Source organism: Pogona vitticeps, chromosome 15 (assembly GCF_051106095.1).
Source record: "Pogona vitticeps strain Pit_001003342236 chromosome 15, PviZW2.1, whole genome shotgun sequence".
Taxonomy (NCBI): Eukaryota; Metazoa; Chordata; class Lepidosauria; order Squamata; family Agamidae; genus Pogona; species Pogona vitticeps.
In genome coordinates, this window is record NC_135797.1 from 7665355 (window position 1) to 7692966 (window position 27612).

Here is a 27612-nt window from a genome sequence, read left to right on the forward strand (position 1 = left end):
AAAGGAATAAAAAACTGGTTTCTGTGGAACTCCCTGCCACAGGATGTAGTGGTGGTGGCATCTGGCTTAGATGCCTTGAAAACCAGATGGGGCAGGATTCTGGAGGAAAATCCCATCCCAAGTGACAAGCCATGATGGGGATGTATAATCTCCAGGCTTCGAAGGAAGGCCCCTCGAAATGCCAGATTTGGGGGTGGGATCAGGAGACAAGGATCTCGTGTCTGAGATGCTCCCAGAGGCATCTGGAGGGACCACGGAGAGAGACAGGAAGCTGGGTGCGATGGGCCCTTGGCCTGATCCAGGAGGGCTCTTCCTAGGCTCTTACGTTCTTATGTAACTGAGATACCCTCTGGTACCTCCTCCTGGAGTTATGGCAAGTGACAAATACTTAACAGAAACACAAATAATATTCTGTGTACTATTTTGCAATGTCTTATTAGCAGCAAAAAACCCCACACAATTTTACATTTCTTATAAATCATATGCATATTCGGTAACTTTACCTTTCAACGAGGAAGATTTTTAGAGAATCTTTGTAGCCGGGATGAGGAAAGTAAATTCACTCTGCTGGCTTCATTGCTTTCCTGGGATCAATTGAGATCTGCTCTTCATCTGACATCTAGATCTGCCCCTTCCTGAAAAACCATTCCCCTTCTTCTTACGGAGGGGTGGTTGAGCCCCCAAGCTTTCGTCCCCACCAGAAACGCCTTGTTTCTCCCGAGTTCAGGATAACAGTAGGCGAACAATGGGATATCTCCCTCCCATACTTGTGTTGCTCAGGGGAAACATGAGTGAGTGGTCCGGGTGGAATCCTGCAGCCATTCTTCATCTTCAAGATACGAGAATTAAAATATCCTCCTGGCCCTCTTCTGTTCCGCACGGGAAACACAACCAGAGATAACATTGGTAATTTGAGATGGGGCTATTCATATTCGTATACGCACAGGTAGACATAACGAGGGTCCGCCCCCCCCCTTGTGCCTGCCCGTCCACTCACCTGCTCTGGAGCAATTGGAAGGGGGCATGGAGCCCGCAGCAGCAGCGGACAGGTGAGTGGACAGTCTGGCCCCCGGGGGCCGGACCCTCATAATGTTCACCTGTGCGAGGCTACTCATATGTTTATATGGATACCTGGATGCCCCCATCTCTAGTTGCAATCCCATTGCTCTCTTGAATCAGGGATGGTTGTGGGATCTCTCCTGCCTTGCTTACATTCTCTCTTGGAAAAGGAGTGGGATGGGATGAGGAATCCTCGTGGTATTTATTTATTTTATTTTATTTATTTATTTGATTTATACCCCGCCTATCTGGTCCAAACGGACCACTCTAGGCGGTATCTGAGGTCAGTCATGGTCGTGGATTCATCCTGCGTGTCCCCAAGAGGGAGGGAAGTGGAAATAATAAGGTCTCGCCAATACCCCTGATCTGAGTAGTAGGAGAATTAGATCTCCAATCAGAAAGAGCATCAGGATTTCTCTCCCTGTCCCTTGCCATCTCCAGTGAAAGGTGAGATGTGTTTCAGGATCCTTCCCATATCCAAGGAGTGGAAGTCTGAGGAGGAAGAGGAGGAGGATGAAGAGCCCTTGGACTCCTCAGAGGAGAGACCCTGGCGGTTATGGGGTCAGGCTTGGAGGTTTTCTTCCCCATTCCTTACAGATATTTCCATCTTCCTTAAACAGTTCCTTCCCAAATTTCCCAAGGATAGTTAAACAGATTGGATAGGGGAAATCAGTATTTTCATATTCGTTTTTTACTGTGGATATCTCGGGAAAGAAGAACAAAGGAAATATTGAAACATTTTCCTCTTGAATTTACAGAGACCTTGAGAAATTTTCTTTCCTCTCATTCACCCACTCCTGATTCGTTGACTGTTAATCTAGTAAGTATGTGAGCCCAATTCGGGTCTCCTGCCTTCAGGAGAATGTTAGCGGTTGCATAAGAATTTTGCAAAATGCTGCCCTAAGAACGGGAAAGAAAAGGTGGGGATGTTTTAAGAGAGGATCCACATCTTCAGTGTCTACTTGAATTTCCTTCTATGTGAGGCTCTGCCCATGGGATCCCCTCCCTTGCCTGTCAGAAGCGTTCTGGGAGGACATGGAAAGCATGGCCTATGTGAGGTTGACACACACCTTTTTACCCATGGAGAAAAAAAATTGATCTCCGGATTGTGTCCTAAGACTGTAGCTACTAAGCAGCCAATGTGTTTGGACCTGATTAACTATGAGATGGAGGGAAATAAACTAGAACACAATGATGAATGGACTGAATGAAATTTAAAACATTATTAATTCTCACCCTGAGGATGATGGTGGCACCGGTTTATTATGTAATTGTATTTTATGCTGGTATTAGATTTATGTTGTTTAGACCAGATGTTTGTTTAATGAATTTGTTTTAAAACAAACTGGATGAGGGAGGGAAGCTACTCTCTTTAACATAAACAATGCCAGAGAATCCCTTGCTAACACAGCCTGGCTGACTTTGAAACACCCCCCCCCAACATACAAAAAAAAGAAATCTAAAGAAATTGTGTATGCAGGGGAAATCAGGGGGGGGGCGACAGAAAGGTAGAGGCCGTAAGGGAAGTGGGATGGAGGGGCCATGTGAATTTCAAACTGAGTGTTAAAATAACACTTCTGTCTGGGTTGTACACCCTTTGAGAAATTGGAAATCCCCCCCACCCCAATTTTTGTCAGTTCTGAATGGCTGCTAACGGCCCTCCTGGTTTCTGTACTATTTTAGCATATTGCTAAACCTTATGTATTACACAAAAGAAGTGAGGAAAATTTCAGTGCCACTCAATTTTTTTCTATGTTTCATTTAAAATGTATACCTCCTGAGGAAACAGAAATGTCTGTCTTTCAACTTAAAATACGTGATTATGATCCATTGTCTGTATCTGTGGGTGGAGTTATTCATATACAAATACGAATACCCCCATCTCTAGTGTGGGCCTAAGGCCCTACGTACTCCTCCTAAGGCTAATTTTCAACGCTGATCCCTCCAGATTCCCCCATTCCCCATTTTGGCTTTTGAATTTTTTTCAGTCTGCTCTTCCACTGGTGGAACTTTTGACCAAACAAGGCTAACAGACGAACATGCGATTAATTTCTGAGACACTCACAAAATGGCTTGGATAGGGAATTTCTGAGAGTTATCTGTATTCTCGTGGGTACCGTCCAAAATCTGCCTCTAAACGTCTTTAGCCTAATCCAACCAGAAAGTGCTCTTGATGGCCAGCAAATAAGCAAGCACAGCCCTCAGCCCTCCTTCTGGCGGGAGGAAAGAAAAGGGCCTTTCCCCACCAAGAATAGGTTTGGTCTGATCCTTCACAGGGGCAGCAAAGTAGGGTTCTGGTTGTGCATCACTAGCAGTACTGGATACTCTTCATGAGTATAGTTTGGGCAAGTTGGTTTTTTGGCCCATCGCTCCCTGAAGGCCTTGATCAGGATAGCCAATGGCTGTGTGGGGTTGGGAGCTGTGGGCCAAAAAAGACAACACACAATTTCTCCAGATCTACATGGAATAACTCTGAACATGGTCATATTCCAGGAAAAAGGCAAGGTGCAAGGAAGCACCATCCACAACCGACCACATACCGATCCAGGCACTCAGAGGAGCACTGGAATATTCATTCCTCAGCGGGAGGATCCTTCAAGCCGGAGCCGCGGTGAGGAATTACATAGAAAACCTAATTCTAGAGAATTTATAGACATGCCGGGCTGTGTGGAAGGCAGACCTCACTTCCTAAATTGAACAAGAGTCCTTTAATGGGTTTTAATTCATCTACGAATTTGGTGTGGATCTGTCGTCAGCGCCATTTCAAGGCGGGCTGCTTGCCTTTTACCTTTTTAAAGCTCTCTTTCCGTTTTCAAAAACAACCTAATTATGGAGTGAAGGGGAACCCAATCCGATTTGGGGGATTTGGTGGGCACCGATGCTGTGAGGTTTAATGTTGGAACACCAGGAACAGTGCTTGGGTTAATCCAAAAAATAAATATTAAAGGGAAAAAAAAGAGAACTGCTTTCACTTAATATAACGGATCATTGTAATTCAGTTTCCTTACATGCCAACAGTGCAGGGATCTTATGGACCTCCAGCGGGCAAAACAACATAAAATTCATCTGCCTTCATTTCATAGAGAGAGTGGATTCCTGACAGGTCAAACAGATCTTTCCAGTGGAGAAAAAGAAATTAGGGTGTTGGAAGTAAAGGGAAAAGAGCTCCCCATCTGACCCTGGGGGCTGACTGAGAGGTCCCCTGGGTGCCTCCTAGACCAAGGCATTTTGACCAGGTGCAGAGCGACTCAAAGGATGCCTGGGTGGGGGCCCCTCCCTTCTGAGGAAAGGCTACACCATTTGGGGCTGTTTAGTCTAGAGAAAAGGCGCCGGAGGGGGGAACATGATTGAGACGTATGAAATTATGCATCAGTTAGAGAAGGTGAATAGAGGGAAGCTCTTCCCCCCCCCTCATGCAATACCAGAACCAGGGGGAATCCACCCCAAATGAGTGTTGGGAGAGTGAGAAGAGACAAAAGAATATATCTCTTCATCCAGCGTGTTGTTAGTCTGTGGAACTCCTTGCCACAGCATGTGGTGGTGGTGGCATGTGGCCTAGATGCCTTGAAAACCGGATGGGGCAGGATTCTGGAGGAAAATCCCATCCCAGGTGACAAGCCACGATGGGGATGTACAATCTCCAGGCTTCGAAGGAAGGCCCGTCCAAATGTCATATGCGGGGGGGGGATCAGGAGACAAGGATCTCGTGTCTGAAGTGCTCCCAGAGGCATCTGGCAGAACCACGGTGAGAGACAGGAAGCTGGACGCGATGGGCCCTTGGCCTGATCCAGCAGGGCTCTTCCCATATTCATACATTCTCATGTAACTCAGATGCCCTCTGGCACCTCCTCCTGGAGTTACGGCAAGTGACAAATACTTAACACAAAAACAAATAGTATTCTGTGTAATGTTTTGTAATGATTTATTAGCAGCAAACAGAAAGCAACTTTACATTTGTTATAAATCATATGCATATTCTATACTTTTAACTTTGGACAAGGAAGATTTTTAGAGAGTCTTTGTAGCCGGGAGGAGGAAAGTAAATTAACTCTGCTGGCTTGATTACTTTCCTGGGATCAATTGAGATCTGCTCTTCATCTGACACCTAGATCTGCCCCTTCCCGAAAAACCATTCCCCTTCTTCTTACGGAGGGGTGGTTGAGCCTCCAAGCTTTCTTCCCCAACAGAAATGCCTTGTTTCTCCCGAGTTCAGGATAAAAGCAGGCGAACGATGGGATTTCTCCCTCCCATATTTGTGTTGCTCATGGGAAACATGAGTGAGTGGTCCGGGTGGAATCCTGCACCATTCTTCATCTTCAAGATACGAGAATTAAAATATCCTCCTGGCCCACTTCTGTTCCACACAGGAAACACAACCAGAGATAACATTGGTAATTTGAGATGGGGCTATTCATATTCGTATACGCACAGGTAGACATAACGAGGGTCCGCCCCCCCTTGTGCCTGCCCGTCCACTCACCTGCTCTGGAGCAATTGGAAGGGGGCATGGAGCCCGCAGCAGCAGCGGACAGGTGAGTGGCCTGTCTGGCCCCCGGGGGCCGGACCCTCATGATGTTCATCTGTGCGAGGTTACTCATATGTTTATATGGATGCCCCCATCTCTAGTTGCAATCCCATTGCTCTCTTGAATCAGGGATGGTTGTGGGATCTCTCCTGCCTTGCTTACATTCTCTCTTGGAAAAGGAGTGGGATGGGATGAGGAATCCTCATAAGTATCTGAGAGCAGTCGTGGTCGTGGGTCCATCCTGCCTGTCCCCAAGGGGGAGGGAAGTGGAAATAAGAACTCTCGCCAATACCCCTGATCTGAGTAGTAGGAGAATTCGATCTCCAATCGGAAAGAGCAGCAGGATTTCTCTGCCTGTCGCTTGCTATCTCTCCTGAAAGGTGAGATGTGTTTCAGGATCCTTCCCATATCTAAGGAGTGGAAGTCTGAGGAGGAAGAGGAGGAGGACGAAGAGCCCTTGGACTCCTCAGAGGAGAGACCCTGGCAGTTATGGGGTCAGGCTTGGAGGTTTTCTTCCCCATTCCTTATAGATCTTTCCATCTTCCTTAAACAGTTCCTTCCCAAATTTCCCAAGGATAGTTAAACAGATTGGATAGGGGAAATCAGTATTTTCATATTTGTTTTTTTACTGTGAATATCTCGGGAAAGAAGAACAAAGGAAATATTGAAACATTTTCCTCTTGAATTTACAGAGACCTTGAGAAGTTTTCTTTCCTCTCATTCACCCACTCCTGATTCGTTGACTGTTAATCTAGTAAGTATGTGAGCCCAATTCGGGTCTCCTGCCTTCAGGAGAATGTTAGGAGTTGCGTAAGAATTTTGCAATATGCTGCCCTAAGAACGGGAAAGAAAAGGTGGGGATGTTTTAAGAGAGGATATACATCTTCAGTGTCTACTTGAATTTCCTTCTATGTGAGGCTCTGCCCATGAGATCCCCTCCCTTGTAAGCTACCTCCGTCTCCAAGGAGATTTAGGGGTGCCAGGGATGGAGAGATTTCGGAATTTAGCCAGTCCTTATTAGCTAAGATGAGCCCAATTTCTCAGCCAGGCCGTGACTAACACTCCTTCCTCAAGTCCATCCCCTTGGTTAAGAAAAAGCAACCAACACAGACAGTCCATGAGTTTACACTCAGGCTAATCTGGGCTCTATAAGGTAGCAAAATATTCGTGGCCAATTAGTTAGGCTAGTTTCTACAAGAGACCAGTGCATGCAATCTTAAACATTATTGCTTTCATTCAGAAAGATAATTCAGAAAAGAATTCAGATTATAGCAAAGTATTTCAGTCAGTAACATTTCCATATCAAGTCAGACAGACCACCCCACAAACTCCAGCGAAGAAAAATAACACAAGAAAACATACTAAGCTAGAATTATGCATAGGCGTTGTCTTTCTTACGTATCCTGTGACTCCATAGTCCATAGTCCGTCAGGAAAGGTTAGATTCTTGTTGTAATCCAAAAGTCAATGTGAGCAAAAAGCTCCAGTCCAAAGTTATAATGGATTTTGGGAAAAACCATATGTCTGTCCTTTCTCAGTCAAACGCCATCTTTTTCCCAACTCCTACCAACTTCCTTCTTCTTCCCAGGATGCCTCATAAGGAACACCTCCTCCTGACTTTCTCATGGGAGCTTGAGTTGTTATCATGTTTTGTGGCAGAATTATTATGACTACCAGGAATGTAACTCTCTGGCTCTCCTTAGCAACTAGATAATCAGAGAACGAAGCATCTCTGACACAGCATGTAAAATTTTCCTACCACAGACACAGACATTAAATCAAAATGGATGCTCTTGGGACAATCTTAGGACTACATATCACATTCTAATACATATAAAAACACAAATTATCACATCCCTTGCCTCTTAGAAGAGCTCTGCCAGGACATGGAAAGCATGGCCTATGTGAGGTTGACACACACCTTTTTACCCATGGAGTAAAAAAATGGATCTCCGGATTGTGTCCTAAGAATGTAGCTACTAAGCAGCCAATGTGTTTGGACCTGATTAACTATGAGATGGAGGGAAATAGACTAGAACAGAATGATGAATGGACTTAATGTAATTTAAAACATTATTAATGCTCATCCTGAGGATGATGGTGGCACCGGTTTATTATGTAATTGTATTTTATTGTGGTGTTAGATTTATGTTGTTTAGGTCAGATGTTTGTTTAATAAATTTCTTTTACAACAAACTAGAGGAGGGAGGGAAGCTACTCTCTTTAAAACAAATAATGCCAGAGAATCCCTTTTTAACACAGCCTGGCTGACTTTGAAACATTCCCCCCCCCCCAAACATACAAAAAAAAAAAAAGAAAGAAATCTAAAGAAACAGTGTATGCAGGGGAAATGAAGGGTGGGCGACGGAAAGGTAGAGGCAGTAAGGGAAGTGGGATGGAGCGGCCAAGGGAATCTCAAACTGAGTGTCAAAATAACACTTCTGTCTGGGTTGTAGACCCTTCGAGAGATTGGAAATCCCCCCCCCCAATTGTTGTCAATTCTGAATGGCTGCTAACGGCCCTCCTGGTTTCTGTACTGTTTTAGCATATCGCTAACCATTACGAATTACACAAAAGAAGTGAGGAAAATTTCAGTGCCACTCAATTTTTTTCTATCTTTCATTTCAAATGTACTGTATACTACCTGAGGAAATAGAAATGTCTGCCTTTCAACTTAAAATACCTGATTATGATCCATTGTCTGCACCTGTGGGTGGGGTTATTCATATACAAATATGAATACCTCCATCTCTAGTGTGGAACTAATCCCCTACGTACTCCTCCTAAGACAATTTTTCAACCCTGACCCCTCCAGAATCCTCCATTCCCCACCACGTCTTTTGAAATTTTTTCAGTCTGCGCTTCCATGGGTGGAACTTTTGACCAAACAAGGCTAACAGACCAGCGTGCGATTAATTTCTGAGACACTCACAAAATGGCTTGGATAGGGAATTTCTGAGAGTTATCTGTATTCTCGTGGGTAACGTCCAAAATCTGCCGCTAAACGTCTTTAGCCTAATCCAACCAGAAAGTGCTCTCGGTGACCAGCAAATAAGCAAGCACAGCCCTCAGCCCTCCTTCTGGTGGGAGGAAAGAAAAGGGCCTTTCCCCACCAAGAATAGGTTTGGTCTGATCCTTCACAGAGGCAGCAAAGTAGACTTCTGGATGTGCATCACTAGCTATACTGGATACTATTCATGAGTATAGTTTGGGCAAGTTCGTTTTTTGGCCCATCACTCCCCAAATGCCCTGATCAGGATGGCCAATGGCTGTGTGGGGTTGGGAGCTGTGGGCCAAAAAAAATAGCACCATCTTTCCAGATCTATATGGACTAACTCTTAAAATGTTAATATTTCAGGAACAAAGCAATGTGGGAACGAGCACAAGTGCAGTGAGACCATCTCCCGATCCTGTTGCTGGGCCGAGCACTGGCGTATTCAGTCCTCTGGGGCAGGATTATTCAAGCCAGAGTCATGGTGAGAAATTATATGTAAACCCTAATTCTAGAGAGGTTATATGAATGCATGGCTGTGTGGAAGGCAGGCCTTGTCATCCCCAAGATCTCCTAACATATACTTTACGGCTGAACAGAGAGGGTCCGGGCATAAGTGCAGTCCTAATTAAGCTGAGTCAAGTCCCAGTAACCCAGCAAGGCAGCTACACTTACCCTTTCCGCAAGTCTGTTCTAATAACCAATTAAAAGAGAAAAAACAAAAAATAAAAATCATCAGTTGTGGAGTCTGCCAAGACAAACAAAACTCAGTCAAAAAAAGGACTCTGGTAGCACACTCTGTGGCCCTTTATCATCTGGCTCTGCCGATTTGCTGTTCAAGAGACCAAACTTAGGATTTTAAGAATTTTTGTTTTATTAGAAAAATTAAGTATTTAGAGCTATTCCATTTGTTGCGAAAGCATAGCATAAAGTACATTTCCATAAAGTATAGCAGTGAGAATCTTAACAAATTCCAGCTAGCAAAAATAAAATAAAAAAACTCTTTAAAAAACTGCTTAGAAGGTAGGCCAGGCATAGCCCCCCTTCTTCTATGCCTTCTCTGGACCACATCTTAGCATAACACTAAAAACTAGCATCTGGAACTCAAAACTCCATTCTAGTTCTCAGTCCTAAAATCAGTACCAAAACCAACCTTTCTCTCTGTCTCCAATCTCCACTGTGTTCCTTACTGGGACCTCCCTTCTTCTTCACTCTTCTGAGACGCTAAGCAATCAGCGTAAAGGGCTGTCTCTTCTCGCCACACCTCCAATTCCCACGAGAGGTACAGGGGTTGTATTCGCGAAGGCTTTCACGGCCCGGATCTATCTATCTATCTATCTATCTATCTATCTATCTATCTATCTATCTATCTATCTATCTATCTATCTATCTATCTATCTATCTATCTATCTATCTATCTATCTATCTATCTATCTATCTATCTATCTATCTATCTATCTATCTATCTATCTATCTATTTATTTATTTATTTATTTATATATTTATTTATTTATTTGATGTTTACCCTGCCCCTCTAGACCATGTCTACCCTAATGGTTGTTGTGGGTTTTCCGGTTTCCTTGGCCGTGTTCTGAAGGTGCTTCAACTTTCAGAACATGGCCAAAGAGCCCCCAAAACCCACAACAACCAGCACAGGGGTTGTTGTCCCTCATCTTGGTGTTGTGTCTTGGTTCCTTATCGTCTCAGGCCAAGGCTGCTACAAGGAATTTTCCATCCGGCGCGAGGAGAAAACTTCCTCGGAGCATCCAGTCATGCTAACACAGAACCAATATGGATCCTTCTACAATATTCCATGACTACAAATCCCATTCATAATTCACAGTTTAACCTTAATGATCTATACCGTGACAGACCTCACTTCACAAATTGAACAACAGTCCTTTGATGAGGCCAGCCTTGGAGGTTTTCTTCCCCATTCCTTACAGAAGTTTCCATCTTCCTTAAACAGTTCCTTCCCAAATTTCCCAAGGATAGTTAAATAGATTGGATAGGAGAAATCAGTATTTTCATATTCTTTTTTTTTTACTGTGGATATCTTGGGAAAGAAAAAGAAATGAAATATTAAAATGTTTCCGTCTTGAATTTGCAGAGACCTTGGGAAATGCTGTTCCCGCTCGTTCAACCTCTCCTGATTTGCTCACTGTTCATCAAGTAAGTAGGTCTACCCAATTCGGGTCTCCTGCCTTGAGCAGAAAGTTAGCAGTTGCGTAAGAATTTTGCAAAATGCTGCCCTAAGAACGGCAAATGAAAGGTGGGATGTTTTAAGAGAGGATCCACATCTTCAGTGTCTACTTGAATTTCCTTCTATGTGATGCTCTGCCCATGGGATCCTCTCCCTTGCCTGATAGAAGCGCTCTGCCAGGACATGGAAAGCATGACCTATGTGAGGTTGGCACACACCTTTTTACCCATGGAGGAAAAAAAAAAAGGATCTCCGGATTGTGTCCTAAGACTGTAGCTACTCAGCACCCAATGTGTATGAACATGATTAAATATGAGATGGAGGAAAATACACTAGAACACAATGCTTAATGGACCAATTGAAATTTAAAACATTATTAATGCTCAGCCTCAGGATGATGGTGGCACTGGTGTATTATTTAATTGTGTTTTATTGTAGTGTTAAATTAATCTTGTTTAGGTCAGATGTTTATTTAATAAATTTCTTTAAAAAACAAACAAACTGGAGGAGGGGGGGCAGCTTACTCTATCTAAAAAACCAAATGCCAGAGAATCCCACGCTAACACAGACTAGCTGACTGTGAACCCCACTCCCCACCCCCAAAAACATACTAAAAAAGAAATCTAAAGAAATGGTGTATGGAGAGGGAATTAAGGGGGTGAGACAGAAATAACCCTGCTCTCTGGGTTGCAGCCCCTTCGAGAGATGGGAAATCCTCCCCCCCTCCATTTTGTCAATTCTGAATGGCTGCTGACAGCCTTTGTGGTTTCTGTACTGTCTTCGCATATCTCTAAACATTACGAACTACACAAAAGAAGTGAGGAAAGTTTCAGTGCCACTCAGGTTTTTTTGGTATGTTTCATTTCAAATGTATACTACCTGAGGAAAAAGACACACGTCTGTCTTTTAACTTACTTTACCTGAGTGTAATCCATTGTCTCTACCTGTGGGGGGATATTCGTATAGGAATACGAATACCCCCAAATCTAGTGTGGACCTAAGGTCCTACGTACTGCTCCTAAGGCTAGCAGACCAACATGCAATTAATTTCTCGGAAACTCACAAAATGGCTTGGATAGGGGATTTATGGCAGTTCTCTGTATTCTTGTGGGTACCCTCCAAAATCTGCCTCTCGACGTCTATAGCCGAATCCACCCAGAAAGTGCTCTTGATGACCAGCAAATAAGCAAGCACTGCCCTCAGCCCTCCTTCTGGCGGGAGGAAAGAAAAGGGCCTTTCCTCCTGCAAGAATAGGTTTGCTCTGATCCTTCCCAGAGGCAGCAAAGTAGGCTTCTGGATGTGCATCACTAGCTATACTTGATACTATTTGTGAGTATAGTTCGGGCAAGTTCGTTTTTTATTCCATCGCTCCCTGAATGCCCTGATCAAGACGGCCAATGGCTGTGTGGGGTAGGGAGCTGTGCCCCCCCCAGCACAATTTTTCTAGATCTTCATGGACTAACTCTTATTCTGGTAATATTTCAGGAAGAAGGCAAGGTGAGAAGAAACATTATACACGTAAAACCCTATAATGGTCAAGGCCCTTGGAGGAACACTGGTGTATTTAGTCATCTGTTCCCAGATCCTCGAAGCCAGAGGGGAGGTGAGGAATTACATAGAAACCCTAATTCTAGAGAATTTATAGAAATGCATGGCTGTGTGGAAGGCAGACCTCACGTCACAAATTGAACAATAGTCCTTGAATGAGTTTGATTTACTCTATGAATTTGGTCTGGATGTCAACTCGGCACCATTGCAAGGCGGGATGGTTTTTATAGCTCTCTTCCCCTTTTCAAAAACAACCTCCTTTGTGGATTGAAGGGGAACCCAAGGCTGATTTGGGGGATTTGTTGGGCACCGATAGTGTGAGGTTTAATGTTGGAACACGAGGAACAGTGCTAGGGTTAATGCAAAAGATAAAAATTAAAGGATCAAAAAACAAAACTGGTTTCTGTGGAACTCCCTGCCACAGAATGTGGTGGTGGTGACATCTGGCCTAGATGCCTTGAAAACTGGATGGGGCAGGATTCTGGAAGAAAATCCCATCCCAGGTGACAAGCCACGATGGGGATGTACAATCTCCAGAAGGAAGGCCCCTCGAAATGCCAGATGTAGGAGAGGAGGGTCAGGGAACAAGGATCTCGTGTCTGAGATGCTCCCAGAGGCATCTGGCGGGGCCACCGTGAGAGACAGGAAGCTGGATGAGATGGGCCCTTGGCCTGATCCAGGAGGGCTCTTCCTTGGTTGTTATGTTCTTACGTAACTGAGATGCCCTCTGGCACCTCCTCCTGGAGTTATGGCAAGTGACAAATACTTAACACAAACACAAATGTTATTCTGTGTAATATTTTGCAATGCCTTATTAGCAGCAAACAGAAAACAACTTTACATTTCTTATAAATCATATGCATATTCTATACTTTTACCTTTGGACAAGGAAGATTTTTAGAGAGTCTTTGTAGCCGGGATGAGGAGAGTAAATTAACTCTGCTGGCTTGATTGCTTTCCTAGGATCAATTGAGATCTGCTCTTCATCTGACACCTAGATCTGCCCCTTCCTGAAAAACCATTCCCCTTCTCCTTACGGAGGGGTGGTTGAGCCTCCAAGCTTTCTTCTCCCCCAGGAAGGCCTTATTACTCCCATATTTAGGATAATAGCAGGCGAACAACGGGGTTTCTCCCTCCCACACTTGTGTTGCTGATGGGAAACGTGACTGAGTGGTCCTGGTGGAATCCTGTGGCCATTCTCCATCTTTCAGGTTCTAAATAAGAATAAAATATCCTCCTGGCTCACTTTTGTTCCACACGGGAAACGCAACCAGAGATAACATTTGTAATTAGAGATGGGGGGGTGTTCGTATTCGTATACGCTCAGGTAGACATAACGAGGGTCGGCCCCCCCTTGTGCCTGCCCGTCCACTCACCTCCTCTGGAGCAATTGGAAGGGGGCATGGAGCCCGCAGCAGCAGCGGACAGGTGAGTGGGCGGTCTGGCCCCAGGGGGCAGGACCCTCATGATGTTCATCTGTACGAGGCTACTCATATGTTTATATGGATACCTGGATGCCCCCATCTCTAGTTGCAATCCCATTGCTGTCTTGAATCAGGGATGGTTGTGGGATCTCTCCTGCCTTGCTTACCTTCTCTCTTGGAAAAGGAGTGGGATGGGATGAGGAATCCTCGTGGTATCTGAGGTCAGTCATGGTCGTGGATTCATCCTGCGTGTCCCCAGGGGGGAGGGAAGTGGAAATAATAAGAAGTCTCGCCAATAGCCCTGATCTGAGTAGTAGGAGAATTAGATCTCCAATCAGAAAGAGCAGCAGGATTTCTCTGCCTGTCCCTTGCCGCCTCTGGTGAAAGGGGACATGATTTTCAGGAACCTTTCCATATCCAAGGAGTGGAAGTCTGAGGAGGAGGAGGAGGAGGAGAAGGAGGAGGAAGGTCCCTTGGACTCCTCAGAGGACAGACCCTGGCGGTTATGCGGTCAGGCTTGGAGGTTTTCTTCCCCATTCCTTACAGATGTTTCCATCTTCCTTAAACAGTTCCTTCCCAAATTTCCCAAGGATAGTTAAACAGATTGGATAGGGGAAATCACTATTTTCATGTTACTTTTTTAGTGAGGGTATCTTGGGAAAGAAAAACGAATCAAATATTAAAACGTTTTTCTCTTGAATTTACAGAGACCTTGGGAAATGCTGTTCCCGCTCCTTCATCCTCTCCTGATTCGCTCACTGTTGATCAAGTAAGTAGGTCCGCCCAATTCGGGTCTCCTGCCTTCAGGAGAATGTTAGGAGTTGCAGAAGAATTTTACAGTATTCTGCCCTAAGAACGGCAAATGAAAGGAGGAGATGTTTTAAGAGAGGATCCACATCTTCAGTGTCTACTTGAATTTCCTTCTATGTGATGCTCTGCCCATGGGATCCCCTCCCTTGCCTCTTAGAAGAGCTCTGCCAGGATATGAAAAGCATGACCTATGTGAGGTTGGCACAGGTGTATTATGTAACTGTTTTTTATTGTGGTGTTAGATTTATGTTGTTTAGGTCAGATGTTTCTTTAATAAAGTTAGTTTAAAAAAAACAAACTGGAGCAGGGAGGAAGATACTCTCTTTAAAATAAACAATGCCAGAGAATCCCTTGCTAACACAGCCTGGCTGACTTTGAACTCCCCCTCCCCAAACATACAAAAAAAATCTAAAGAAATGGTGTATGCAGAGGAAATCAAGGGCGGGGGGGAGAGAAGGGTAGAGGCAGTAAGGGAAGTGGGATGGGGGGGCCAAGGGAATTTCAAACTGAGTGTCAAAATAACACTTCTCTCTGCATTGCAGCCCCTTTGACAGATTGGAAATCACCCCCCTTTTTTTCAGTTCTGAATGGCAGCTGAGATCCTTTGTGGTTTCTGTACTGTCTTATCATATCTCTAAATTACATGAATTACACAAAAGAAGTGAGGAAAATTTCAGTACCACTCAATTATTTTTAATGTTTCATTTCAAATGTATACTACCTGAGGAAAAAGACACACATATGTTTTTCAACTTAATATACCTGATTATGATCCATTGTCTGTTCCTATGGGGGATATTCATATACAGTGGTGCCTCGCATTACGACGTTAATTTGTTCTAGCGAAATCGCTGAAGAACAAAAACGTAATGCGAAAAGAAAAAAATCCATTGAAACGCATTAAAAGCCATTTAATGCATTCCAAAGGGCTGTAAACTCACTGTCCAGCACAGATCCTCCTTAGGGTGCCCATTTTCGGTGCCAGTGCAGCGAGGAATCCGTCCCAGAAAAAGCGGGGGGGGGCATTTTGTTTAAACCATGGCCATTTTGAAAGTGCCAATCAACTGTTGGAAAATCATCATTTTTCGAAGAATCGGTTCCCAAAGCAGGGAACCGATAATCGCAAAGTGAAATTCCCCCATAGGAAATATCGTTTTGCGATTGCAAAAGCGATCGTTAAAAAGTTCATCGTAATGCGGTTTCATCGTTAAACGGGGCAATTATAATGTGAGGCAGCACTGTTCAAATACGAATACCCCCATCTCTAGTGTGGAACTAAGGCCCTACATACTCCTCCTAAAGCAATTTTTCAACGCTGATCCCTCCAGATTCCTCCATTCCCCACCACGGCTTTTGAATTTTTTTCAGTCTGCGCTTCCATTGGTGGAACTTTTGACCAAACAAGGCTAACAGACCAGCGTGCGATTAATTTCTCAGACATTCACAAAATGGCTTGGATAGGGAATTTCTGAGAGTTATCTGTATTCTCGTGGGTACCGTCCAAAATCTGCCTCTAAACATCCTTAGCCTAATCCAACCAGAAGGTGCTCTTGATGACCAGCAAATAAGCAAGCACAGCCCTCCGCCCTCCTTCTGGCGGGAGGAAAGAAAAGGGCCTTTCCCCACCAAGAACAGGTTTGATCTGATACTTCACAGAGGCAGCAAAGTAGGGTTCTGGATGTGCATCACTAGCTATACTGGATACTCTTCATGAGTATAGTTTGGGCAAGTTGGTTTTTTGGCCCATCGCTCCCTGAAGGCCTTGATCAGGATGGCCAATGGCTGTGTGGGGTTGGGAGCTGTGGGCCAAAAAAGAAAATGTACCCTTTCTCCAGATCTACATGGACTAACTCTGAACATGGTCATATTCCAGGAAAAAGGCAAGGTGCAAGGAAGCACAATCCACAACCGACCACATACAGATCCAGGCACTCGGAGGAGCGTTGGAATATTCATTCCTCAGCGGGAGGATCCTTCAAGCCGGAGCCGCGGTGAGAAATTACATAGAAACCCTAATTCTAGAGAATTTATAGACATGTCGGGCTGTGTGGAAGGCAGACCTTGTGACAAACACGGTTCCCTAGAGAACGCGTGAATGCTCGGACAGAGAGTAATCAGGAGATTGGACACCCTAAAATGTGCTGAGAGAGTCCTAGAGCTCAGCTAGGCGTGTTCAACTCTCCATCTTACAAGTCTGCCCTAATAAGAACACCCTTGTACCTTTGAATGTTGCTGATTCTAGAGAATTTATAGACATGCCGGGCTGTGTGGAAGGCAGACCTCACTTCCCGAATTGAACAAGAGATCTTTAATGGGTTTGAATTCCTCTACGAATTCCGTGTGGATGTGTCATCAGCTCCACTTCAAGGCGGGCTGCTTGCCTTTTACCTTTTCATACCTGTCTTTCCCTTTCAAACACAAAATCCTTTGTGGAGTGAAGGCGAACCCAAGCCCTATTTGGGGGATTTGTTGGGCACTGATGGTGTCAGGGTTAAATGGTTAAACACGAGGAACAGTGCTAGGGTTAATCCAAAAGATTAAAATTAAAGGAACAAAAAACAAAACTGGTTTCTGTGGAACTCCCTGCCACAGAATGTGGTGGTGGTGACATCTGGCCTAAATGCCTTGAAAACCGGATGGGGCAGGATTCTGGAGGAAAATCCCATCCCAGGTATCAAGCCACGATGGGGATGTACTATCTCCAGGCTTCGAAGGAAGGCCCCTCAAAATGCCAGATGTAGGAGAGGAGGGTCAGGAGACAAGGATCTCGTGTCTGAGATGCTCCCAGAGGCATCTGGTGGAATCACGGTGATATATAGGAAGCTGGACAAGATGGGCCCTTGGCCTGATCCAGGAGGGCTCTTCCTTGGTTTTTATGTTCTTACATAACTGAGATGCCCTCTGGCACCTCCTCCAGTAGTAATGGCAACTCACAAATACTTAACACAAACACAAATGTAATTCTCTGTAATATTTTGGAATGCCTTATTAGCAGCAAACAGAAAACAACTTTACATTTGTTATAAATCATATTCATATTCTCTACTTTTACCTTTGGACAAGGAAGATATTTAGAGAGTCTTTCTAGCCGGGATGAGGAAAGTAAATTAACTCTGCTGGCTTGATTGCTTTCCTGGGATCAATTGAGATCTGCTCTTCATCTGACACCTAGATCTGCCCCTTCCTGAAAAAACCATTCCCCTTCTTCTTACGGAGGGATGGTTGAGCCTCCAAGCTTTCTTCTCCACCAGAAACGCCTTGTTTTTCCCGAGTTCACGATAACAAAAGGTGAACACCAGGATTTCTCCCTCCCATACTTGTGTTGCTCATGGGAAACGTGACTGAGTGGTCCGGGTGGAATCCTGCAGCCATTCTTCATCTTCAAGAGACGAGAATTAAAATATCCTCCTGGCCCACTTCTGTTCCACACGGGAAATGCAACCAGAGATAACATTTCTAATTAGAGATGGAGTTATTCATATTCGTATACGCACAGGTAGACATAACGAGGGTCCGCCCCCCCCTTGTGCCTGCCCGTCCACTCACCTGCTATGGAGCAATTGGAAGGGGGCATGGAGCCCACAGCAGCAGCGGACAGGTGAGTGGACAGTCTGGCCCCAGGGGGCAGGACCCTCATGATGTTCATCTGTACGAGGCTACTCATATGTTTATATGGATACCTGGATGCCCCCATCTCTAGTTGCAATCCCATTGCTGTCTTGAATCAGGGATGCTTGTGGGATCTCTCCTGCCTTGCTTACATTGTCTCTTGGAAAGGAGTGGGATGGGATGAGGAATCCTCATAAGTATCTGAAAGCAGTCATGGTCATGGATTCATCCTGCGTGTCCCCAAGGGGGAGGGAAGTGGAAATAATAAGAAGTCTTGTCAATAGCCCTGATCTGAGTAGTAGGAGAATTAGATCTCCAATCAGATTTCTCTGGCTGTCGCTTGCCGTCTCCGGTGAAAGGGGAGATGTGTTTCAGGAATCTTCCCATATTCAAAGAGTGGAAGTCTGAGGAGGAAGAGGAGGAGGAGGAGGAGGAGAAGGACGAAGAGCCCTTGGACTCCTCAGAGGACAGACCCTTGTGGTTATGGGGTCAGACTTGGAGGTTTTCTTCCCCATTCCTTACAGATGTTTCCATCTTCCTTAAACAGTTCCTTCCCAAATTTCCCAAGGATAGTTAAACAGATTGGATAGGGGAAATCAGTATTTTCATGTTCTTTTTTTTTTTAGTGCGTGTTTATTGGGAAAGAAAAACAAATGAAATATTAAGACATTTTCCTCTTGAATTTACAGAGACCTTGAGAAGTGTTTTTTCCTCTCATTCACGCACTCCTGATTCGTTGACTGTTAATCTAGTAAGTATGTCAGCCCAATTCGGGTCTCCTGCCTTCAGGAGAATGTTAGGAGTTGCGTAAGAATTTTGCAAAATGCTGCCCTAAGAAAGGAAAATAAAAGGTGGAGATGTTTTAAGAGAGGATCCACATCTTCAGTGTCTACTTGAATTTCCTTCTATGTGATGCTCTGCCCATGGGATCCCCTCCCTTGCAGGTTAGAAGCGTTCTGGGAGGACATGGAAAGCATGACCTATGTGAGGTTGACACACTCCTTTTTACCCATGGAGTAAAAAAATGGATCTCCGGATTGTGTCCTAAGACTAGCTACTAAGCAGCCAATGTGGTGTGGACCTGATTAATTATGAGATGGAGGGGAATATTAATTAATTAATTAATTAATTAATTAATACCCCGCCTATCTGGCCCACCGGACCACTCTAGGCAGCTTCCAAATATAAAATCAAATAATAAAACATAGACAAATACATAATAATCAAACAAGAACAGCAGTAAAGATAAAAAGGAAAAGTAGGGGAAAAAAATCAAGAGTTGGCTGGAGGGAAGGCCTGAATAAACAGCCGTGTTTTTAATTGAGTTTTAAAGGTGCCCAGCGTGGGGGCCGCGTGAATTGCCGGAGGGAGATTGTTCCAGAGGCGAGGAGCCACCGCCGAGAAGGCCCGGTTTCGTGTCTTCTCCTTCCGGGCCTCTCTCGGCGTCAAGCTCCTCAGCCTCACCTCATAACTCGCGCGGGTGATCCGGGTAGACCTTGGTGGGAGGAGGCGTTCCGCCAAATATCGAGGTCCTAAACCATTTAGGGCCTTATAAGTAAGCATTAAAACTTTGAAGTCGACATGGAAACAGATGGGCAGCCAATGCAATGTGGCCAGCGTTGGAGAGATGTGTTGATATTTTCTCACTCCTGTAAGGAGCCTGGCTGCCGCATTCTGCACCACCTGAAGATTCTAATAAATAAATAAATAAATAAATAAATAAATAAATAAATAAATAAATAAATAAACTAGAACACAATGATGCATCGACTTAATGTAATTTAAAACATTATTAATGCTCACCCTGAGGATGATGGTGGCACCGGTTTATTATGTAATTGTATTTTATTGTGGTGTTAGATTTATGTTGTTTAGGTCAGATGTTTGTTTAATAAATTTCTTTTAAAACAAACTGGAGGAGGGAGGGAAGATACTCTCTTTAAAATAAACAATGCCAGAGAATCCCTTGCTAACACAGCCTGGCTGACTTTGAAACCCCCCCCCCACAAACATACAAAAAAAAAGAAATCTAAAGAAATGGTGTATGCAGGGGAAATGAAGGGTGGGTGACGGAAATGTAGAGGCAGTAAGGGAAGTGGGATGGATTGGCCAAGGGAATCTCAAACTGAGTGTCAAAATAACACTTCTGTCTGGGTTGTAGACCCTCCGAGAGATTGGAAATCCCCCCCAACCCAATTTTTGTCAATTCTGAATGGCTGCTAACGGCCCTCCTGGTTTCTGTACTGTTTTAGCATATCGCTAACCATTACGAATTACACAAAAGAAGTGAGGAATATTTCAGTGCCACTCAATATTTTTGTATGTTTTATTTCAAATGTATACTATCTGAGGAAAAAGAAATGTCTGTCTTTCAACTTAATATACCTGATTATGATCCATTGTCTGAATCTGTGGGTGGAGTTATTCATATACAAACACGAATACCCCCATCTCTAGTGTGGACCTAAGGCCCTACGTACTCCTCCTAAAGCAATTTTTAAACCATGATCCCTCCAGATTCCCCCATTCCCCATTTTGGCTTTTGAATTTTTTTCAGTCTGGTCTTCCATTAGTGGAACTTTTGACCAAACAAGGCTAACAGACCAGCGTGCGATTAATTTCTCAGACATTCACAAAATGGCTTGGATAGGGAATTTCTGAGAGTTATCTGTATTCTCGTGGGTACCGTCCAAAATCTGCCTCTAAACGTCTTTAGCCTAATCCAACCAGAAAGTGCTCTTGATGACCAGCAAATAAGCAAGCACAGCCCTCCGCCCTCCTTCTGGCGGGAGGAAAGAAAAGGGCCTTTCCCCACCAAGAGTAGGTTGGGTCTGATCCTTCACAGGGGCAGCAAAGTAGACTTCTGGATGTGCATTACTAGCTATACTGGATACTCTTCATGAGTATAGTTTGGGCAAGTTGGTTTTTTGGCCCGTCGCTCCCTCAAGGCCTTGATCAGGATGGCCAATGGCTGTGTGGGGTTGGGAGCTGTGGGCCAAAAAAGAAAAGACACCATTTCTCCAGATCTACATGGACTAACTCTGAACATGGTCGTATTCCAGGAAAAAGGCAAGGTGCAAACCAGCACAATCCACAACCGACCACATACTGATGCAGGGACTTGGAGGAGCGCTGGAATATTCAGTCCTCAGCGGGAGGATCCTTCAAGCCGGAGCCGCGGTGAGAAATTACATGGAAACCCTAATTCTAGAGAATTTATAGACATGCCGGGCTGTGTGGAAGGAAGACCTCACTTCCCAAATTGAACAATAGTACCTTAATGGGTTTTAATTCCTCTACGAATTTGGTGTGGATGTGTCGTCAGCGCCACTTCAAGGCGGGCTGCTTGCCTTTTAGCTTTTCATAGCTGTCTTTTCCTTTTCAAAAACAACCTCCTTTGTGGAGTGAAGGGGAACCTAAGCCCGATTTGGGGGATTTGGTGGGCACCGATGGTGTGAGGGTTAAATGGTTAAACACCAAGAATGGTGCTAGGGTTAATCCAAACGATTAAAATTAAAGGAATAAAAAACTGGTTTCTGTGGAACTCCCTGCCACAGGATGTGGTGGTTGTGGCATCTGGCTTAGATGCCTTGAAAACCAGATGGGGCAGGATTCTGGAGGAAAATCCCATCCCAGGTGACAAGCCACGATGGGGATGTATAATCTCCAGGCTTCGAAGGAAGGCCCCTTGAAATGCCAAATGCAGGAGAGGAGGGTCAGGAGACAAGGATCTCGTGTCTGAGGTGCTCCCAGAGGCATCTGGTGGAAACACGGTGAGAGACAGGAAGCTGGACGAGATGAGCCCTTGGCCTGATCCAGCAGGGCTCTTCCCATGTTCATACAATCTCATGTAACTCAGATGCCCTCTGGCACCTCCTCCTGGAGTTATGGCAAGTGACAAATACTTAACACAAACACAAATGGTATTCTGTGTAATGTTTTGTAATGCCTTATTAGCAGCAAACAGAAAGCAACTTTACATTTGTTATAAATCATCTGCCTATTCTATACTTTTACCTTTGGACAAGGAAGATTTTTAGAGAGTCTTTGTAGCCGGGATGAGGAGAGTAAATTAACTCTGCTGGCTTGATTGCTTTCCTAGGATCAATTGAGATCTGCTCTTCATCTGACATCTAGATCTGCCCCTTCCTGAAAAACCATTCCCCTTCTCCTTACGGATTGGTGGTTGAGCCTCCAAGCTTTCTTCCCCACCAGGAACGCCTTGTTACTCCCAAGTTCAGGATAAAAGCAGGCGAACGATGGGATTTCTCCCTCCCATACTTGTGTTGCTCACGGGAATCGTGACTGAGTGGTCCTGGTGGAATCCTGTGGCCATTCTCCATCTTTCAGGTTCTAAATAAGAATAAAATATCTCCCTCGGCCACTTCTGTTCCACATGGAAAACGGAACCAGAGATAACATTTGTAATTAGAGATGGGGGTATTCGTATTCGTATACAAACAGGTAGACATAACGAGGGTCCGCCCCCCCTTGTGCCTGCCCGTCCACTCACCTCCTCTGGAGCAATTGGAAGGGACGGTGGATCCCGCAACAGCAATGGACAGGTGAATGGACAGTCTGGCCCCCGGGGGCCGTACCCTCATGATGTCCACCTGTGCGGGGCTATTCTTATTTCTATATGGATACCTGGATGCCCCCATCTCTAGTTGCATTCCCATTGCTGTCTTGAATCAGGGATGGTTGTGGGATCTCTCCTGCCTTGCTTACATTTTCTCTTGGAAAAGGAGTGGGATGGGATGAGGAATCCTCGTGGTATCTGAGGTCAGTCATGGTCGTGGATCCATCCTGCCTCTCCCCAAGGGGGAGGGAAGTGGAAATAAGAAGTCTCGCCAATACCCCTGATCTGAGTACTAGGAGAATTAGATCTCCAATCAGAAAGAGCAGCAGGATTTCTCTGCTTGTCGCTTGCCGTCTCCGGTGAAAGGGGAGATGTGTTTCAGGAACCTTCCCATATCCAAGGAGTGGAAGTCTGAGGAGGAGAAGGAGGAGGAGGAAGGGCCCTTGGACTCCTCAGAGGACAGACCCTGGCGGTTATGGGGTCAGGCTTGGAGGTTTTCTTCCCCATTCCTTACAGATGTTTCCATCTTCCTTAAACAGTTCCTTCCCAAATTTCCCAAGGATAGTTAAACAGGTTGGATAGGGGAAATCAGTATTTTCATGTTCTTTTTTTAGTGCGTGTATATTGGGAAAGAAAAACAAATGAAATATTAAAACATTTTCCTCTTGAATTTACAGAGACCTTGAGAAGTGTTCTTTCCTCACATTCACCCTTTCCTGATTCGGTCACTGTTGATCTCGTAAGTATGTCAGCCTCATTAGGGTCTTGTGTTTTCAGCAGAAAGTTAGGAGTTGCGTAAGAATTTTACAGTATTCTGGCCTAAGAATGGCAAATACAAGGAGGAGATGTTTTAAGAGAGGATCCACGTCTTCAGTGTCTATTTCGATTTCCTTCTATGTGATGCTCTGCCCATGGGATCCCCTTAAAGTGCTATGCCAGCACATGGAAAGCCTCACCTATGTGAGGTTAACACACACCTTTTTACCCATGGAGTATACAAATGGATTTCCAGATTGTGTCCTACGACTGTAGCTACTCAGCACCGAATGGGGTTGGATCTGATTAACTACGAGATGGAGGAAAATAGACTAGAACAAAATGCTGAATGGTCTGAATGAAATTTAATACTTTATTACTGCTCACCCTGAGGATGAGGGTGGCAGAGGTGTATTATGTAATTGTATTTTATTGTGGTGTTAGATTTATGTTATTTAGGTGAGATGTTTCTTTATTAAAGTTAGTAAAAAAAAACTGGAGGAGGGATGGTATTCTCTTAAAAAAAAAACAATGCCAGAGAATCCCTTGCTATCACAGCCTGGCTGACTTTGAACCCCCCCCCCAACATACGAAAAAAGAAATCTAAGGAAATGGTGTATGAAAGGGAAATGGGGGGGGGTGACGGAAAGGTAGAGGCAGTAAGGGAAGTGGGATGGAGCGGCCACAGGAATTTCAAACTTAGTGTCAAAATAACCCTGCTCTCTGGGTTGCAGCCCCTTCGATAGATTGGAAATCCCACCCCCCCAATTTTTGTCAATTCTGAATGGTTGCTAACGGCTCTCCTGGTTTCTATACTATCTTAGCGTATCTCTAAACATTACGAATTACACAAAAGAATTGAGGAAAATTTCAGTCCTACTCAATTTTTTGGGTATGTTTCATTTCAAATGAAGGAAATGAAGGAAAAAGACACACATCTGTCTTTCAACTTACTATACCTGAGTATGATCCATTGTCTCTACCTTTGCGGGGGGGGGGGTATTTGTATACGAATGTGAAAACCCCCATCTCTAGTGTGGGCCTAAGGCCCTACGTACCCCTCCTAAGACAATTTTTCAACCCTGACCCCTCCAGATTCCTCCATTCCCCATTTCGGCTTTTGAATTTTTTTCAGTCTGCGCTTCCATTAGTGGAACTTTTGACCAAACAAGGCTAACAGACCAGCATGCGATTAATTTCTCAGACACTCACAAAATGGCTTGGATAGGGAATTTCTGAGAGTTATCTGTATTCTCCAAAATCTGCCTCTAAACATCTTTAGCCTAATCCAACCAGAAAGTGCTCTCGGTGACCAGCAAATAAGCAAGCACTGCCCTCAGCCCTCCTTCTGGCGGGAGGAAAGAAAAGGGCCTTTCCCCACCAAGAATAGCTTTGGTCTGATCCTTCACAGGGGCAGCAAATTAGGCTTCTGGATGTGCATCACTAGCTATACTGGATATTATTCATGAGTATAGTTTGGGCAAGTTCGTTTTTTGGCCCATCACTCCCCAAATGCCCTGATCAGGATGGCCAATGGCTGTGTGGGGTTGGGAGCTGTGGGCCAAAAAAAATAGCACCATCTTTCCAGATCTATATGGACTAACTCTTAAAACGGTAATATTTCAGGAACAAAGCAATGTGGGAACGAGCACAAGTGCAGTGAGACCATCTCCCAATCCTGTTGCTGGGCCGAGCACTGGCGTATTCAGTCCTCTGGGGCAGGATCATTCAAGCCAGAGGCATGGTGAGAAATTATATGTAAACCCTCATTCTAGAGAGGTTATATGAATGCATGGCTGTGTGGAAGGCAGGCCTTGTCATCCCCAAGATCTCCTAAAAGATACTTTACGGCTGAACAGATAGGGTCCGGGCATAAGCGCAGTCCTAATTAAGCTGAGTCGAGTCCCGGTAACCCAGCAAGGCAGCTACACTTACCCTTTCCGCAAGTCTGTTCTAATAACCAATTAAAAGAGAAAAAACAAAAAATAAAAATCATCAGTTGTGGAGTCTGCCAAGACAAACAAAACTCAGGCAAAAAAAGGACTTTGGTAGCACACTCTGTGGCCCTTTACCATCTGGCTCTGCAGATTTGTTGTTCAAGAGACCAAACTTAGGATTTTAAGAGTTATTGTTTTATTAGAAAAATTAAGTATTTTAGAGATATTCCATTTGTTGCGAAAGCATAGCATAAAGTACATTTCCATAAAGTATAGCAATTAGAATCTTAACAAATTCCAGCTAGCAAAAATAAAATGAAAAAGCTCTTTAAAAAACTGCTTAGAAGGTAGGCCAGGCATAGCCCCCCCTTCTTCTATGCCTTCTCTGGACCACATCTTAGCATAACACTAAAAACTAGCATCTGGAACTCAAAACTCCATTCTATTTCTCAGTCCTAAAATCAGTAGCAAAATCAGCCTTTCTCTCTGTCTCCATTCTCCATTGTCTTCCTTACTGGGACCTCCCTTCTTCTTCTTCACTCTTCTGAGACGCTAATCAATCAGCGTAAAGGGCTGTCTCTTCTCACCACACCTCCAATTCCCACGAGAAGTACAGGGATTGTATTCGCGAAGGCTTTCACGGCCCGGATCTATTTATTTATTTATTTATTTTATTTGATTTGATGTTTACCCTGCCCCTCTAGACCATGTCTACTCTAATGGTTGTTGTGGGTTTTCCGGTTTCTTTGGCCGTGTTCTGAAGGTGCTTCAATTTTCAGAACACGGCCAAAGAGCCCCCAAAACCCACAACAACCAGCACAGGGGTTGTTGTCCCTCGTCTTGGTGTTGTGTCTTGGTTCCTTATCGTCTCAGGCCAAGGCTGCTACTTGGAATTTTCCATCCGGCTCGAGGAGAAAACTTCCTCGGAGCATCCAGTCATGCTAACACAGAACCAGTATGGATCCTTCTACAATATTCCATGACTACAAATCCCATTCATAATTCACAGTTTTAACCTTAATAATCTATACCGTGACAAACCTCACTTCACAAATGAATTACAAATTGAATTACAAATGAATTCACAAATTTGTAATTAGAGATGGGGGTATTCGTGTTCGTATACGCACAGGTAGACATAACGAGGGTCCGCCCCCCCTTGTGCCTGCCCATCCACTCACCTGCTCTGGAGCAATTGGAAGGGGGCATGGAGCCCGCAGAAGCAGCGGACAGGTGAGTCGACGGTCTGGCCCCCGGGGGCCGGACCCTCAAGACGTTCACCTGTGTGGGGGAAGTCTTATTTTTATATGGATACCGGCATGCCCCCATCTCTAGTTGCAATCCCATTGCTGTCTTGAATCAGGGATGGTTGTGGGATCTCTCCTGCCTTGCTTACCTTCTCTCTTGGAAAAGGAGTGAGATGGGATGAGGAATTCTCGTGGTATCTGAGATCAGTCGTGGTCGTGGATCCATCCTGCGTGTCCCCAAGGGGGAGGGAAGTGGAAATAAGAAGTCTCGCCAATAGCCCTGATCTGAGTAGTAGGAGAATTAGATCTCCAATCAGAAAGAGCAGCAGGATTTCTCTGCCTGTCGCTTGCTGTCTCTCGTGAAAGGGGAGATGTGTTTCTGGAACCTTCCCATATCCAAGGAGTGGAAGTCTGAGGAGGAGGAGGAGGAGGAGGAGAAGGAAGGGCCCTTGGACTCCTCAGAGGACAGACCGTGGTGGTTATGGGGTCAGGCTTGGAGGTTTTCTTCTCCATTCCTTACAGAAGTTTCCATCTTCCTTAAACAGTTCCTTCCCAAATTTCTCAATGATAGTTAAACAGATTGGATAGAATAAATCAGTTTTTTCATATTCTTTTCAAGTGGGGGATACTTTGGGGGCAAAAAACAAATAAAATATTAAAACATTTTCCTCTTGAATCTACAGGGACCTTGGGAAGTGTTGTTTCCTCACATTCACCCTCTCCTGATTCAGTCACTGTTGATCTAGTAAGTATGTCCGCCCAATTCGGGTCTTATGTCTTCAGAAGAATGTTAGGAGTTGTGTAAGAATTTTACAGTATTCTGCCCTAAGAACAGTGAAAACAAGGAGGGTATGTTTTAAAAGAGGATCCACGTCTTCAGTGTCTACTTGAATTTCCCTCTATGTGATACTCTGCCCATGGGAT

General features: G+C 44.6%; 1 protein-coding gene across 4 annotated transcripts in view; it reads left to right on the plus strand.

The window, feature by feature from the left end:
- LOC140702812 (solute carrier family 9 member C1) overlaps positions 1-27612 on the plus strand; it is a 127306-nt gene that overhangs the window by 88574 nt on the left and 11120 nt on the right. Inside the window, exons 28-40 of one of the 4 annotated variants that reach the window (XM_078381969.1) lie at positions 1818-1879; positions 3553-3670; positions 6277-6338; positions 8942-9059; positions 10686-10747; positions 12264-12381; positions 14458-14519; positions 16434-16551; positions 18859-18920; positions 21232-21349; positions 23426-23487; positions 25131-25248; positions 27372-27433. In XM_078381969.1, the coding sequence (XP_078238095.1) occupies positions 1818-1879; positions 3553-3670; positions 6277-6338; positions 8942-9059; positions 10686-10747; positions 12264-12381; positions 14458-14519; positions 16434-16551; positions 18859-18920; positions 21232-21349; positions 23426-23487; positions 25131-25248; positions 27372-27433 (1142 nt within the window). Of the gene's footprint in view, positions 1-1817; positions 1880-3552; positions 3671-6276; positions 6339-8941; positions 9060-10685; positions 10748-12263; positions 12382-14457; positions 14520-16433; positions 16552-18858; positions 18921-21231; positions 21350-23425; positions 23488-24328; positions 24679-25130; positions 25249-27371; positions 27434-27612 lie in introns of those variants that run through there. The other 3 variants (XM_078381970.1, XM_078381971.1, XM_078381972.1) reach the window with 3 other exon arrangements.